Here is a 15,902-nt window from a genome sequence, read left to right on the forward strand (position 1 = left end):
ATCTGGTAATCTCTGGGGTTAGTTGTTGTCGTTGTCACTGTTTAAAGATTGGAGCAGAAGCTGTGTTCCACTCACCAGCAGTCTCAAAATCCTGTGTTCGTGGGTAGCTGGCGGGTGTCAGCCGACCCTGCGCTCTAGCTACCCAGGTCGAGATTTTCTTTGTTGTGTTTATTTTCTTAAGAATTTTATCATGAAGAGAAGTTGGATTTTGAAAAAAGGTCTTTTTTTATTGGATATTTTCTTTATTTACATTTCAAATGTTATCCCCTTTCCTGGTTTCCCCTACCCCCTCCCCTTGCTCACCAACCCACCCACATCTGCTTCTTGGCCCTAGCATTCCCCGACATTGGGGCCTAGAGCCTTCATAGGACAAAGGGCCTCTCCTCTCATTGATGTCCGACTAGGCCATCCCCTGCTGCATATGCAACTGGAGTCTTGAGTACCACCATATGTGCTCTTTGTTTGGTGGTTTAGTCCCTGGGAGTTCTGGGGGGTACTAGATAGCTCATATTCTTGTTCTTTCTATGTGGCTGCTAACCCATTCAGCTCCTTAGGTCCTTTCTCTAGCTCCATCATTGGGGACCCTATGCTCAGTCCAATGGATGACTGTGACTATTGTTGATGCCAAGATGTGCGTATAGACAGGAGCCTAGTATGGCTGTCCTCTGAGAGGCGCTACCAGCAGCTGACTAAGACAGAAGCAGATACTTATAGCCACCCATTGGACTGAGATTGGGGACCCCTATGAAAGAGTTAGGAGAAGGACTTAAGGAGCTAAAGGGGATTGCAACCCCATAGGAAGAACAACAATATCAACCAACCAGATCCCTCAGAGCTCTCAGAGACTAAGCTACCAACCAACAAGCATATATGGGCTGGTCCATGGCCCCCACTACATACATAGCAGAAGACTGTCTTGTCTGGCCTCAGCAGGAAAGGATGTGCTTAATCCTGTAGCAACTTAATGCGTCAAGGAAGGGGAATGCTAGTGGGATGAAGTAGGAATGGATGGGTGGGTGGGTGAGCACCCTCTAAGAAGCAAAGGGGAGAGGGAATGGGGTGAAGATCTTGTTGAGGGGGGACCAAGAAGGGGAGCAACATTTGGAATGTAAATTAATAAAATAATTAAAAAGAAAAACTAGACACCAACAAACCAAATAATTCAATAAAAAACATAGAGTACAGAGCTAAACAGAGAATTCTCAACAGAGACATCTTTAAAGTCTGAGAAGAACTTATATATCCTTTATCCACCAAGGAAATGCAAATCAAAATGACTCTGAGATTTCATCAGTTACTAAGAATAAATTTAGGGTATTTGCAGATAGATAAATATTCCATGATTTTTCTCATAATCAGAAGCTGGACTTTTCAAAAGGGGTGAAAACACAAATGGAATACTTGGGGGGGGGAAGGGGAGTGAACAGTGGGTTGGTTAGAAGAGAAGGCAATAGGGGGGAATAGAGAGAGCAGTGTCTGTGTAGATTATATAATGAAATTGTTAATTTTTCTGGTACTGTCAAAAACAGATCCAACTTATAGATCTTTGACTGTGGCTCACATTTTAATGTGATGGATATTAAAACATATGTAAACAAAAATACCATAAACAAACACAAGCAAACTCTGATATAGCAAAGTTCTCTTTCCAGTGTTTACGTACAGAGAACAGACATAGAGAGAGGCATTGGGGAAAGTTGGCATTGAATTGGTCAGCACCATGATGGTAGACTTTTGCCTTCAAACACATAAGGAGTGTGGGATAACAGAGCTGAGCTGAGCTCTGAGAGGATTTTGTCCAAGGATTTGAGAACCATTGACCTTTCTGCCCTATGTTCTTTATGTCTCACTATCTCTCTAGACACCTTCCTCTTTGCTGGTGACTCATCAAAGTCATACTGGAAAATTAACAATGTGTTTCATAATCTGCCCTAAAGTGCAATCTTGCTGAAAAAGTACCATCTTGCCATGAGCAGTCAAGCTTCCTGTTGTTTCTGACTTCCTGTTCATCTTGAGCTCTGTTCTGAAGCCCTCATATGTAATCTTACGGCTCCACTTGGAGTTCTAAACTGTTTCACACTGAATGTCTTCAGACAGCACTCTGGAATTTACCAACAAAACTGCCTCTTATAGTGGTCCCTGGGCAAGTAAGAAACTCACAGTGTGAATCTAAGAATCATTAGAAGTTTTTCATGGTTTTATTTAAATGCATGTATTTAATTTTAAAATTAAAATATAACTACTTATTTTCTCTCCTCCATTTCTCTTCCTTCTACCCATTCCGTGTATTCTCCCTCTCACAAGTTCATGGCTTCTTTTTTTTGCCATTATCAGCTAATATATATGTATACATCATATACATATAGCCATGTTACATATATATACATGCACATATATATACACATATATTACATATCTTTGAATATATACATAATACATTATGTATATAAATATACATATAAGTACAGCTTGTGGAGTCTGTATGGTGTTGCTTGTAGGTATGTGATTTCAGAAATGATCACTTGGAATTGGATAATCAATTTGAGGGCTCATCCCTGGGAGAAACTAATTCTCACAGCAGTTGTTTAGTTGCCATTAGCTCTTTGTCTAGGAGTGGGAGACTAGCACCTACTTGATAGGATGTCCATTGGTGTTGCCACTGTTCGATCATGTTTAGGAAGCTATATTATTGAGGTCCGTGGGAGCAACTTCTCTGTAATTCTAGGATGATCTCACAGCAGGTTGTCTGGTCTACCAGCTCTTATAGGTTTTCCAGTACTGTGATGTTTCCCTGAGCCTTAAGTGCAGGAGTCATCTTGTAGATATATTTATTGGGTATGGGTACATCACATCAGTCCTTTGCATTTTTACCAGTTGTGGTGTTTTGTAATTGTCTCTGTCTACACCAGTATATAGCTTAAAGCTGCTTTGTGACTTGAGGGGTGAGAGCTAAGGATAAGTATTTCCCTTCTGTTCTATTCAAGCACCCTAATTTCATGGAAAGTGAAGGAGAGATAGAGATATTTCTTAGAAACACTTTTGTCTCTACAAAACAAATCTTTCTTGAAGGAACATAATTTATCTATGCTAATCTATGAAGCTGTAGTTTATGAACTTTTAATATCTAGTTATGTTGACAAATCAAACATCACATTTCTGTCTTTTTTTGTGTGTGTGTGGCAACATCTGCATTTTTTCCCTTCTAGAACAGAGTCTCTTCTTGATGCTTAATTTGTTAAAATATTCTGAGCCTGTGAGTCACGGTTTGCAATTCTGTTATTCTTNTGTATAATGTTTTTGTTTTCCTTGTTTTTGAGGTTGTGTTACATTATTTAGTCTGGAGGAACTTAAACTTAATATCCTTCAACCTCAGTCTTATGGACACCATGTCAGCTCGTATTGTTTTTTTTTTTTTGTTTTTGTTTTTTTTGTTTTTTTTAAGTTATCTTAGTAAATACATCCTGTACTGGCTAGTTTTGTGTCAACTTGGCACAGTTATCACAGAGAAAGGAGCTTCAGGTGAGGAAATGCCTCCATGAGATCCAGCTGTACAGCATTTTTCAATTAGTGATGAAAGTCTGACTGAGGCCAGTCCATGGCAGAATGGCGCCCGAACAGGGACTCCTGGACAGGTAAGACTTTTTTTTTTCTCTTTTTATTCTTTACTTCTCAGGCAAGGATAGGATCTTGTCTTAGTGCTGCAGGCTGACTTATAAAGGCTCATCAGTTTGAGGATGACAAGTAAGCTTTACCATGGGGCAGTCTGACATGAAAACATGTTTAGATGTCTCACCAGTCGTAGAAAAGGCTTACACTGTTATAATGCAAGAACAGAAACTTAAAACAATTTTAAGAACATCTGTGAGAATGAAAATCATTCTCAGGGGAATTAAGCTGCATGTTTCAGTTGTAAAAAACCAAAACACCTGAGGAAGGATTGTAAAAATCCCTCGGGAAACAAGAAGGGCCTTCTTCCAGGTCTCTGCCCACGCTGTGGTGAAGAGAACCTTGGAGGAATGAATGTAAATCAAAGTCCCATAAAGATGGGACTCTGCTCACCAAAGATGTGGGTAAGATAAAAAACTAGATAAGGGGCAACCTCTTATCAGGAACTGTGGACCTCGTTATAGGACACAGCCCCAGGTATGAAAAAATNNTCAAGTTGTGGATTCTGCTATTGAAAGACCCCCGGAGGGCAGACCCTCACTCAAGCCTCGGGACAGCCGCGTACCCAAGAAGACACTGAGACTGAACTTAAGATGTAGAGAGTAAGATTTAATAAAGCAACAACAAGAAAGCACATAAAAAGCACATAAACCAGAGCTCTGGGGTCGAAACTCATACACCAAGCATGGTGTAGAGGAGAATCGACCACGACCCAAATTTTTCACAGGCTTATATAGGAAAAAGCCAAGGGGGGAGCAGGGTAGGAAGAGTACAAGTTTGCGTGACTGAGGGGTTTTGCCAAGGTGTTTTACGTAACCAAGGGGTCGTGTCCTATATTTTGGCAGTGTACCCGATCTATTGGAACATTCTGGGGTAGTACCAGGAGGCCCTTATCTCAAAAATGTTCTTGGAGCAGTTTTTAATTGGGAGGGGGTCGGACTCTGGGGTAAAGAGTTCAGGAATGTACTCTGGGGTAAAAAGTTCAGGAGTGTTCCGGGAACAGTCTCTAGATGGGAGGGGTAAGAGGACTCTGAGTTGAAGAGTTCAGGTGTCCAGTAATTTTCTTCTTTCAATACTTTAGGTAAAATTAAAAGTTATGTTTTTTTCTTGAAATTCAGTTATTGTCATTTCTTTATGTGTGTGTGTGTGTTTTGCTTGCACATGTCTGTGCACATGGTACAGTATCTACTGTAGTCAGAAGAGGGCATCAGACCTCCTGAAACTGGAGTTACACATGGTTTTTAGCTGCCATGTCAGAGCTAGGAATGAACCAGTGTCCTCTAGAAAAGCAGTCCATGCTCTTAACTGCTATTTTTTCCTGTTTTTTTTTTTTTTTTTTTTTTGAGACAGGGTTTCTATGTGTAGCCTTGGCTGTCCTGGAACTCACTTTGTCATCCAGGCTGGCCTTGAACCCAGAAATCTGCCTGCCTCTGCTTCCCAAGTGCTGGGATCAAAGGCATATACCACCACTGCCCAGTGCTCTTAACTGTTGATCCATCTTTCCAGTCCCTGCACTTTATGTATTTTGCCATCACACTTAGAGTCATTCTGAATCAATATAAATAAACAAACAAACAAAAATAAATGAAAAAAAAAAGACCGTTTTCTAGTTAAGTTAGTACGGAGAAAGACTTTGTAGTGTCATGGAGTTCTTCAAGGTTTTATGGAATGCATAAAAATTACAAATATCATCATATGTTTTTGGTCTAAGAACAATGAATATAGTACCTTTTAGAAGAGGCATAGCTCCCTGGAGTTTTAGAATCACTGTAGCAAGTGGATGTCACCTGCTGATTTCAAGATAGGATTGAGGCTTTTTTCGCAAATGAAGAAGTGGCATTAGTGCCTTTGTAGGGAAGAAAAGAACACACTGGAGAAAAAGCAAGTAAAGCTGTAGTAGGGAGTAATATTTAAGCTAGAAGGTCTGACTGTAGGGGCTTGGTATCCAGCCTTATTGCAGCTATTGAAAAAGCAGTACAAGAAGGAAGTCAAAGTAGCTTTCTTAGCACTGTCTTGTTTGTGTCAAATATCCTCTCTCACAGCTACTGTGAAACAGGCAGGTGACAATCCGCAGATGAGGACATTCTGTTGGAAGGAAAGAGCTGCAGGTCAATTATATTGTCTCTGATTCTTGGGATCGTATTTGGTGCATTTAACACAGCATGTTCTCAAAGGAGCACTGAAACAGGCTGTCTGCCTCACTTCTTGCAAACCATTCCACCTGACTTTCACTAAAACATTGTTTTATTAGCCAATAAATGCACTTACTTATTTATTGTGTTTATGGTATACCCATGCACATGTGCATAGAGTCCTCCTCTCTGGCTCCCTCCTCTGGTCTCTTAAGACAACGTATCTCTTAAGACAATGTTGAGCTCTGAATTTGGCATTTGTAGCTATGCTGGTGGCCAGCAGGTCCTAGCACAATCCTCCTGTCCCCAACACTGTGCTTTTCCAGCACTCCTCCAGGTTCAGGGGCCCTCTGCGTGACATTTCATGTGTGGTGCTGAGGATCTGAGCTAAATCCTTATGAGCCGTCTCTTTCAGCCTTTCGAGAAATCCTTTTAAATTTATCACTGGATTCCCAGGTAGGCTGGAATTGGTGGCCTGGTCTTGGTATCTTGAATAGTGCCTAAGAGTTGAGGATTGTGCATGTGCATTCTCTCATAAAGTTAATCTTCCCACATAACATTTCAACTGTAAAATTGTGTGTATGTAGTTTATAGTTATTGCTAGTGTTCTCTTTAGTTTACTAAAAATTGTATATACTTAAGATCTGAGTGTGATGGGACATACCTATAATCCCAGAGTCACTCAGGAGGTAGGGACAGGCATATTACCAATTAAACCAGCTTGGGCTTTATCTCTGGCACAAAGAGACCCTGTGTCAAAAAAAAAAAAAAAAAAACCNAAAAAAAAAAAAAAAAAAAAAAAAACCCAAAACCAAAAAACCCCCCAAAACTTCCAAAGCAAACAATCAAACCAGACTGAAACAGCAGCTCCCCAAACACTAACATAAATAGCTGACACAAGTTCAATAATTACACAAGTGGACACTACATATAAACGTGTTATAAAGTACCAGCATCACGTGATCAATTTTAACTCATGAGTGAAACAATTTTGAATTAACTTCAAACATATGTACTTACTTCTTCTATTTACTTGACAGAGAAGCAACCAGCATATCTCATACTGGCTTGCTTGCTATGCCTGCCAATGGTTGAGAAACTTCTACACCACAATGTTTAACACACAAACCACCACCTTCCCACTGCCATCAAGCTCCTCTCCATGAAACCCACAAAAAGAGCTTGCTTGAATATGCTCTTCTCACCTAGGCCGACCTGTGCCAATCTGTCAGCAGCTATACCTGTCCCACCTCTAGCACCCTCTGTATCCTTTCCCAGCTCTCTCTAGAAACCTACCTTACCTGGATCCTGGGACCACTATTTACTCAATAGCTTACCAAATAATGTAGTGATGACACAACCAAATATTTCTTAGATGACTTAGCAGTTTTTGTCTCTTCCACAACGNTGTGCTTATGATAGCATGATCGGCTAGTGTTATGTGCGTCACTGATTGCCAAATTCCCAGACCACAAGGCCACAACCCAGAGGGCCACACTAGGGATTTATCTTCTGGAGGAAAGCCAGCATTGTTGACTCTTCTGATGAATGTATTTGACTCCCTTTTGTTTTACATTATGAACCTTCACTATGTGTGGGTGCCTGGCTTTTTCCTCTTCCTGTTATTAGGTGTAATGGCTTACACATGTTGGCCTTTTCTGTTCTGAGTACAGAATGGACTCATCTGCCCACAATCGCTTGCCTTATAATTTCTTGTATCTGTTATTTAATTTTACAAAAACAAAACACTATATAGCTATACTGGAAATATGTATGTAGTCTTCATTTAATAAAATAATACATATTTTAACGTGCATAATCATAATTATTTGATGACTGAGATCCATTGAAAAAGGATGACATCTATAACATTTATTTATGTTTTATGACATATAAATTATTTCCTCTCTGGATAATTGTGAACCCATAGAGAGCCTTATACATTCATATAATAATCAAATATTTCATTGTCATAATGAAATAACTTATTTTTGTTAACTGAAGTTAAATTTGTTTCTGGAGCCCTATCAAGATGTCCATTTTGCCTTTTACCATTTGTAAAGATTTCTTAGCTTAGAATCTCAGATTTTCAGTTTTATCTCTGATTTTGTTGCTGCTTCCCCCTTGACAAACTTGCTGTCTGTTATCTAGGAAAAGTAAGGAATTTAGCCAACAGGCCCATCACTTTGCTAATTTTGACACAAGAATAATACACAATAAGAACTAAGATCTTACTTTCTCCAAGCCTCCCATGACACTAAAGAAAAAAAATCAGGAAAGGTGTTATATGCTGTACAATAGACTTTAAGAAACATTTCTAAGCTGCTGGGATTTATGATAATGGAGTTCAGACACAACAACAGTGCTATAGATGCATGGTATATATTTATTCTCATGAATATATGGAGGCTATATGTGCAAGGTCCCTTTGCGGTGGGATCCCTTTTCTAAGCTTGGAGGAGGCTGCTCTCTTGCTGTGTCCCAGTATTCTAGAAGGGGTTGGGGAAAGGAGAAGGAGTAAGGAGAGGGAAGAGGAGAGAAGGGACTAGGGAGAGGGGAGAGGAGAGAGGAGAGAAGAGAGAAGAAAGAGGAGAGAGATGAGAAGAGGGTGAGAGGAGACAGAGTTCTAAGCATGGTAGTTTTATCATAAGAACTCTTCCCTTATGAACTTAGCTACCTCTAGTGACCTCCCTGGGTTCCACCTTTAAACATCAACAGAAGTGTTTATGGCTTCAACGAATAAAGTTTGGAGGAACACAAATTTCCATTCTTTAATAATCCTGTAGGTGGAACCAGAGATCACAATGGTGTCTATCATACAACCTTTTCTTCCTTTGCCTACTTTCACTTACCTGAGAAAATGTGGAAATCTAATCAGTGGCTTCACCAACTTCTCCCTCTGTTCAAAAGCAAAGGATTTCTTTTTTTTTTTTTTTTTGGTTTTTCGAGACAGGGTTTCTCTGTGTAGCCCTGGCTGTCCTGGAACTCACTTTGTAGACCAGGCTGGCCTCGAACTCAGAAATCCGCCTGCCTCTGCCTCTGCCTCCCGAGTGCTGGGATTAAAGGCGTGCGCCACCACGCCTGGCTAAGCAAAGGATTTCATGTCTTTACATGCACCATGTGCACAAAATCTATGTTAAAAGCTTTGTTCGTTGTCATTTTGGACATATCTCATTGAGCTAGAGAACTTTCTAAGACTCATTTTACCTTAAACTACCTTTGAAAACATGACATATGAGTAGCAAAAACACATTGAGAAATCTTACGTGACACACTTCTGGAAGTTTCTACTGGCTATTTTGGGGTTGCTTTCTCAATTTCCTTTTCCTCTTTGCTCCCTTTGTTCTAGTACATTAGAGGAAACTCTGTTTTTAAGATTTATTGTTTTTCACTTGGCTCTCTTGTACTGAACACTTACTGATCTTACCAGAATAAGACAGATGTATTGATGTCCAATCTTAAATGTTTCTGAAGAGATACTTGTGATGGAAATATACACTCTGGGCAAGAAGTAAAAAGCAGACTGGAATCTCTTGACACACATAATGTGGCTGGAAGAATCCCAAATGAAATGTGAGTCTCTCTCTTTATCTGTCTGTCTGTCTGTCTGTCTGTCTATCTATCTATCTATCTATCTATCTATCTATCTATCTATCTATCTATCTATCTATCATTTATCCATCCATCCACTTCCCCCTCCTACTTTCTTTCTCTTCTCCCCTTCCTTTCTTCCCATGATCCTCCTCTTCCTCCTTGTCTTTCTCTTCTTCTTTCCCTTAACTCTTCCTTCTTCAAGATAAAGTTTTGTTACGTAGCACAGGCTGGTCTTGAATTTTATGTGTAGCCTGGGATTGCCTCAGACTTGATCTCCTTTCTTCCAACTTTTGAGGGCTGAATCTTTAGTTGATGTGTGATCATGCTCAGCCCTTTTCACATTTAACTAGAGTAAGTATTCATGACTATAATTTTAAAATGTGAATTGATGGCAGTGTAAAGATTTAAGATGAGGGGTATTAGAACACAATGAGGATGGCCTTGATGGAGACAAAGGACATGGCTGATTCCTGGTAAACTGTGTAACAGATGCTAAGACCAAGGAAAGGAGATCCTAAAATCAGATAGAAGCAAGAGGGGAGATAAAGTATATTTTAAAAAGAAATGAGATAAAATGAAAAGGAGAATTAAATACTTTGGAAGATTCCTTTGACAAGAAGAAAGAAAAATAGCACATAGAACACATAGATGTAGGCTCATAGTATGCCAGAGACTCTCCCTGGTTTCCTGATTGATTTAAAGGATGCTACTGGATCTGCACTGTGAGACTGTGAAATAATGCTTTATTATAGTAATTATATTATATTACTTATAAGCAAGCTATTGATACATCTTTTGGATAAGACATGGCCATCACAGCCATGAACTCCTAGCAGCTATGGTCACCTGCATAAGACTTGGCATAAGATTAAACTAACAAGATCAGTCAACATTCCACTAGACAGCACTTAGTGGACTCAGTGGATTACAGAGACAAGGCAGCAAAGGAGAGAACGTGAAAAGGGAAGTGGGAACATGTAGGGGATTCCTGTGGATGGGAGGAGGAGGGTGAGATGGGGGTGGGGCTTGAGGATGGATAAGATCAAGATACAGTGCCTAGATGTTTGAAATTACCAAGTAATAAATAAAAGATGTTCTAGTAATAAATATATTGGAAAATGTTAAATTATGCTTACAATTTAAATCTTGCTTAATCTCATCAGTCTACTAGAGCTAACTTCATCAGGACCATTCTCTATCAAAAAACCTGGTTGTTTTGGTTTCTTGTTTGTTTGTTTGTGTGTGTGTGTTCTGCTTGCTTGTTTTTGGTTACTATTTTGTGCTGGAGACTGGAAGCAGTGTCTACCACGTGCTAAAGAAGTAAGTGCTCCACCCTGAGCTATACACACCCAGCCCTTTCTTTATTTTTAATTTCTTCACAGACTATCACTGTGTATCCTAGGCTAGATTTGAACTCCTTTCATAACCCAGGTAGCTCTTGAATTAGTAATTCTCACCTCACCTCCGGAGTAGTTGGCATTATATTCCTGTTGCACCAGACCTGGCAGAAAAAACAGTGCAAGAAGTAATTTTTTATACAAATAAATTCAGTTATTTCTGGGTCATGGAGTTCTAGACTGAAGTTGTTACAGCAAATGTAGTGCATTTACAAACGTATAAATGCCGGGCCAGCAAGGTGGCTCAGTAGGTGAAGGCACCTGCCTCAAGCCTGAGGACCCACACAGTGCAGGGACAGAACAAACTCCCACAGGTTGTCTTCTGACTTCCACACATGCACCAGGACACACGTGCACACGCACGTGCACACATACACAGACACACACACAAACACAGACACACAGACACACACACATAGACAGACACACAGACAGACACACACAGACACACACACACACAGACACACACACAGACAGACACACACAGACACACAGACAGACACACAGACACAGACACACAGACAGACAGACACACACACACACAGACACTTACACACACATACAGACACACACACACAGACACAGACACACACACAGACAGACATACAGACACACACACACACAAACAGACAGACACACACACACATGCACACACACACACAGAGGAACATACATAGCTAAGAGCGAATAAATGCTGCTCATTGATGCTTCTCCAGGTTTACTTTTCCTTCCTACTCTCAGCTATACAGCAATCTCTCTCCTTGAGTACTTTCTCTCAGCCATGCCAACACTGCATGCTTTCTTTCATTATGCTTTTTGAATAGATATGAAAATCTTGCCACACTATTTTAGTTCATAGTTCCTGGATGGGGCATACTTTCATTTTGTTTGGTGATCACTTATAATTTCAATAGATTAAATTTGCTGCTTATTGGTTGGACCACCCAGTGCTCCCAGGGGATAGAGCACCAACCAAGGAGCGTACAGGGGAAGGGGTGGGGGTGGGGGGTGGGGATCCAGGGCTCCAGATCCAGATACATATGTAGCATACCATGGCCTTGTCTGACATCAATGAGAGGGGAGGCTCTTGGTGCTGTGGAGGTTTGATGCCCCAGCGTAGGAATATGCTGTAGTAGTGAGGTGGGAGTGGGTAGGTAGGTGAGGGAGCACCCTCATGGAGGCAAAATGGAAGGGGGAGAGGGCAGATGGGATGGGAGGGCTGTGGAGGAGTAACCATGAAGGGGGGTATCATTTGAGATGTAAATGACAGGAATGATTAATCTTTTTAAAAAAATCACAAGAAATCTAAAAATAAATTATGCAATAAACTGAAAAAACTTATTGCTCATAATTTACACAGTATTTTAATTGATTTTAGAAACTACATGTCTTCAATAATGATATTACAAGAGCTTTCTTCATGCACATGATTGTGTGTGTGTACCTGTATCACACTATGTTATATAGAAGCTTTGATTTTTATGACTTTTATGTTCTGCTCATAAAAACGTTTCTTTATAAAAACAAGTTTGCATTTTTCTTTGTTATTATTTGGTTTAGTCACAGGAAATATTTAAGTCTCCTGAACTCCTAACATACTTTACATGCTATCACAGTTAGCCTGCTCCTTGATAATCTTGACTTCCCTCATCTGATGGCAGAGAGGAGACTAACCTATATCCCCTTTTGTTTCAGCAAAAGGTGCCCGACATCCCCAGCTGATCCCTTGGGTCTTCGCTGTTGTTTCCATCTCATTCCTTAGTGCTTGCTTTATTTCAACTTGTTTGGGTAAGCTACTAGCCAGAGTGAAGCTCATTTTGAATTATCTTCCCAAAGAATTTCCAACATGTGCTCCCAAAGCCTCGCTTTTCCTCAGCTTATCCACACACAACACATTCCCCATCTTAGGCTTACTATCAGAGCTGTACATTTGATTTTTTTTAAAATTTGTATGAGACTGCTCTGCTTGCTTCCAAAATAATCACTTTGCTGAGGTATAACGGACATATTAAAAACTCTATTAAATATGTCCATATCAAGATTGGGAACAAATATGCATCCATGAAGCCATTGCCACCCTTAATGTCATAGAAAATCTTGTATTTTCTGATATCAAGCTATAAGATGAGGTTATGACTGAATTAGTATGTTGTAGGCCTAAACAAACAGGCTGGAGGAAAGAATAAACAGTGGCAGCATAGAGTCTGAATATGTAACTCCTAATCTAATATTGAGGGGAATATTGCAGAGTTATCAGGAAAGGTGTGTTTTGTTGAATTAACGTTGTAGGCTTCATTGATTATATTTAATAAATAAAACCAATTTAATAAATGACATCTTATCATGTACACACACAGTGTCAACCTAATTGGTTGTTAGGGAAGTAAAACTGCAATTCACCGTGAGTCACTATTGCAGAAACACCAGGATGGTGGTGACTCAAAAGACACAGTGTCTGATGACGAAGGGGCAGGAAACTTGGATCTTTGATGCTTGACGGTGAGAGAGAGCTTAAAGTAGGAGACATGTTTGGAAAGCTTTCCCATGTATCCCATCTATCATGCACTGGCCACCCCACTCTGAGGCACACATGCCGTACAGAAATGTGTACCTACTCTTCTTAAGATTCAAGGTCAAAGATGCTCAGAGTAACATAGTGCACAACAGCCTAATACTGGAAGTCATGAGAGTGCTAGAAACCAAAGAGATCAGGGTGTTTTACTCCACGGAGACAATAGGTTACTGTCCAGTTATGAAAATGGACGAATATAATTTTATTTAGGCAGCAATATTGCTTCAGAAACAGTGCTGGGCATAAGACAGCACCAGTGGAAGCAGGACATTTGAATCCATTCATAGCAAAGTCTAACAGAAGACATTCTGATTTGTGTGGTCTAAGCTGAACCTATGATTGATGTAAGACACAAGGTACAAAATGGAAGAATGGGTTGTGCTGGGATATTATGGCTACCTGAAATGTTGACTGTATCTTATTTTTTGAACTTGGCAGTCTTTGCTAGAAGTATTCACATTACACTAATTTACTAACCTGTACATTTATGGTTTTCTTTTTTTACTTTTCAATATTTGATTATTTTCCAAAGTAAAAATATTACTAAACTTGTGAAGTTCACAAAACTTTGTGGAATTAGCCCAGGGCTTACCACAATCCCCACTCTTATGAAAATTTTGGTGAAATAAACTGAAAACATTGTGCACTTAAAAGGTTCCAAAATTTCCAATGTAAATCATAGATAATATGATTATAAAATATTAGCTTTCATTGAATTTATCTGGGATCATGAAATGGCATAGGAAAGAAAGAGGGTGTGGGGACTTTAACTGTGAGTGAAGGAGAAAGGTGGGGAGACCAGCCCACTTTTCTAAATTAATGGCTACACAGCAAAAGAAAATCAACTGCTTTTCCTGATAACAGTGACTCATCATTACTTTTTACGCTGGACGAGAGGAAGTGTGGTGAAACTGTCAGACTACCACACAAGACTAACGTGCATCCGAGAGGAGCCACAGCCCGGAGCTATAGGTAGCAGAGTAAACCTCTTTATCTACTTCCATCCAGCCTTTAGATAGCATCTGTCAGAATGAGAACTGGCTGCAAGAATGAATATCAGTCAACTAGGACAGAGAAGTTTCTCATGACTGTAATAAATTGCTGTAACACATTATTAATGTGTGTGTGTGTGTGTGTGTGTGTGTGTGTGTGTGTGAGGGGGGGGTTATGCTGGGGATCAAACAGGACTTGCACATGCTAGGCAATTACTGCACATCAACAGAACTTGTTTTTTGAGACACAGTCTCACTATGTAGTCCAGGTTGGCCTGAAACTAGGGACATTCTTGCTTCTGTCTCCTAAGAGCTTAGATATCAGGTCAGTGCTATTATTTCTAGACTGTGGGCATTTTTGACATCTGAAATATAAAAAGAACTTCATTTAATTTTTCCTTGACTCAGCTATGTTGTGAGAACAGTTTCTTCTCCCTGAGATACCTATTTCTTTATTTATATTCTGGAATTTATAAGGTTCGAAAGAATTAAACGCTTGCGTTTTACACAGTCTTTCCTTTTCTTACAAATAGAATATCCTGTAAAAGTCTTTGCTGTAGGAACCTTTTGCTTAATTTAATTTACCCCCACCCCATCTCTCAATTCTTTTCTTTATTTGATGAATATCAAACTCAGGACTTTTCACATTCTAGGAATGTGCTTACCATTGAGTCACACTGCTAGCTTGGGAAATATTTTAAATACAAAAGCAAAATAGATGTAGAGACACTGAATATCATTTGAAGTAATACTTGAAATAATATGACTGTGAACCTGTCACAAATTAAGTGTTCCTTGGTAACTAACATCTATATCAATTCTCACCTGAGGAGGTACTTGGACCTGCTGTCCTGTTAGCTGGAGAGCCTTCCAGTCTAACTGTTATTTTCCTCTTAATGACAACCAGACCTGGCATGAGAGCGAGAGGAACTGCTCAGGGATGAGCAGTCATCTGGTGACCATCAACACCGAAGCAGAACAGGTATGCGTTAGCTTAGTCCATCCTGATGTTCTCGTTTTATTCTATTGCTGTGACAAACACTACAACCGAAAGTAACTTCGGTGAGGGAAGAGTTTATTTCAGCTCACAANTTAAGAGTTCATCATTGAGGGAATTTAGGGCAGAGATTCATGCAGGAACTTGAGACAGAAACCAAGGAGGAAAATACTTTCGGACCCACTCAAAGACTCACACTTAGCTTAGTTTCTTTTCAGCCCAGGACACCTGCCTAAGGAATGATGCTGCCCACAGTAGGCTGGGTCCTCCTACATCTATTAACAATACACACAGTCCCACACAGACACCCAAAAGCCAATCTGATTTAGATATCCCTCAACTGAGATTACCTTCTCAGATAATTCTAGGCTGTGTCAAGACCACCAGTTATTCTGTTGCTTTAATTCCCTTTACAGAGAAGAAATTTCTTGGCTCTCTAATGTTGTTTCTTCATCTTTCTGATCAGCCTGGGAAGCCTTTTCTTCCTCTCCCACTTTTTCCTTTTCCTTTTCCTTTTCCTTTTCCTTTTCCTTTTCCTTTTCCTTTTCCTTT

General features: G+C 39.9%; 1 protein-coding gene across 2 annotated transcripts in view; it reads left to right on the top strand.

The window, feature by feature from the left end:
- Positions 1–9,115: 9,115 nt before the first annotated feature.
- The window catches only part of LOC110296899 (C-type lectin domain family 4 member D), a 13,285-nt gene continuing 6,498 nt past the window's right edge, over positions 9,116–15,902 (top strand). Inside the window, exons 1-4 of one of the 2 annotated variants that reach the window (XM_021165707.1) lie at positions 9,116–9,371; positions 12,485–12,577; positions 14,226–14,333; positions 15,187–15,335. In XM_021165707.1, the coding sequence (XP_021021366.1) occupies positions 9,344–9,371; positions 12,485–12,577; positions 14,226–14,333; positions 15,187–15,335 (378 nt within the window). In that variant the 5' untranslated portion in view covers positions 9,116–9,343. Of the gene's footprint in view, positions 9,372–12,484; positions 12,578–14,225; positions 14,334–15,183; positions 15,336–15,902 lie in introns of both variants that reach the window. The other variant, XM_021165706.1, reaches the window with a different exon arrangement.

The sequence above is a fragment of the Mus caroli genome, chromosome 6, assembly GCF_900094665.2.
Source record: "Mus caroli chromosome 6, CAROLI_EIJ_v1.1, whole genome shotgun sequence".
Taxonomy (NCBI): domain Eukaryota; kingdom Metazoa; phylum Chordata; class Mammalia; order Rodentia; family Muridae; genus Mus; species Mus caroli.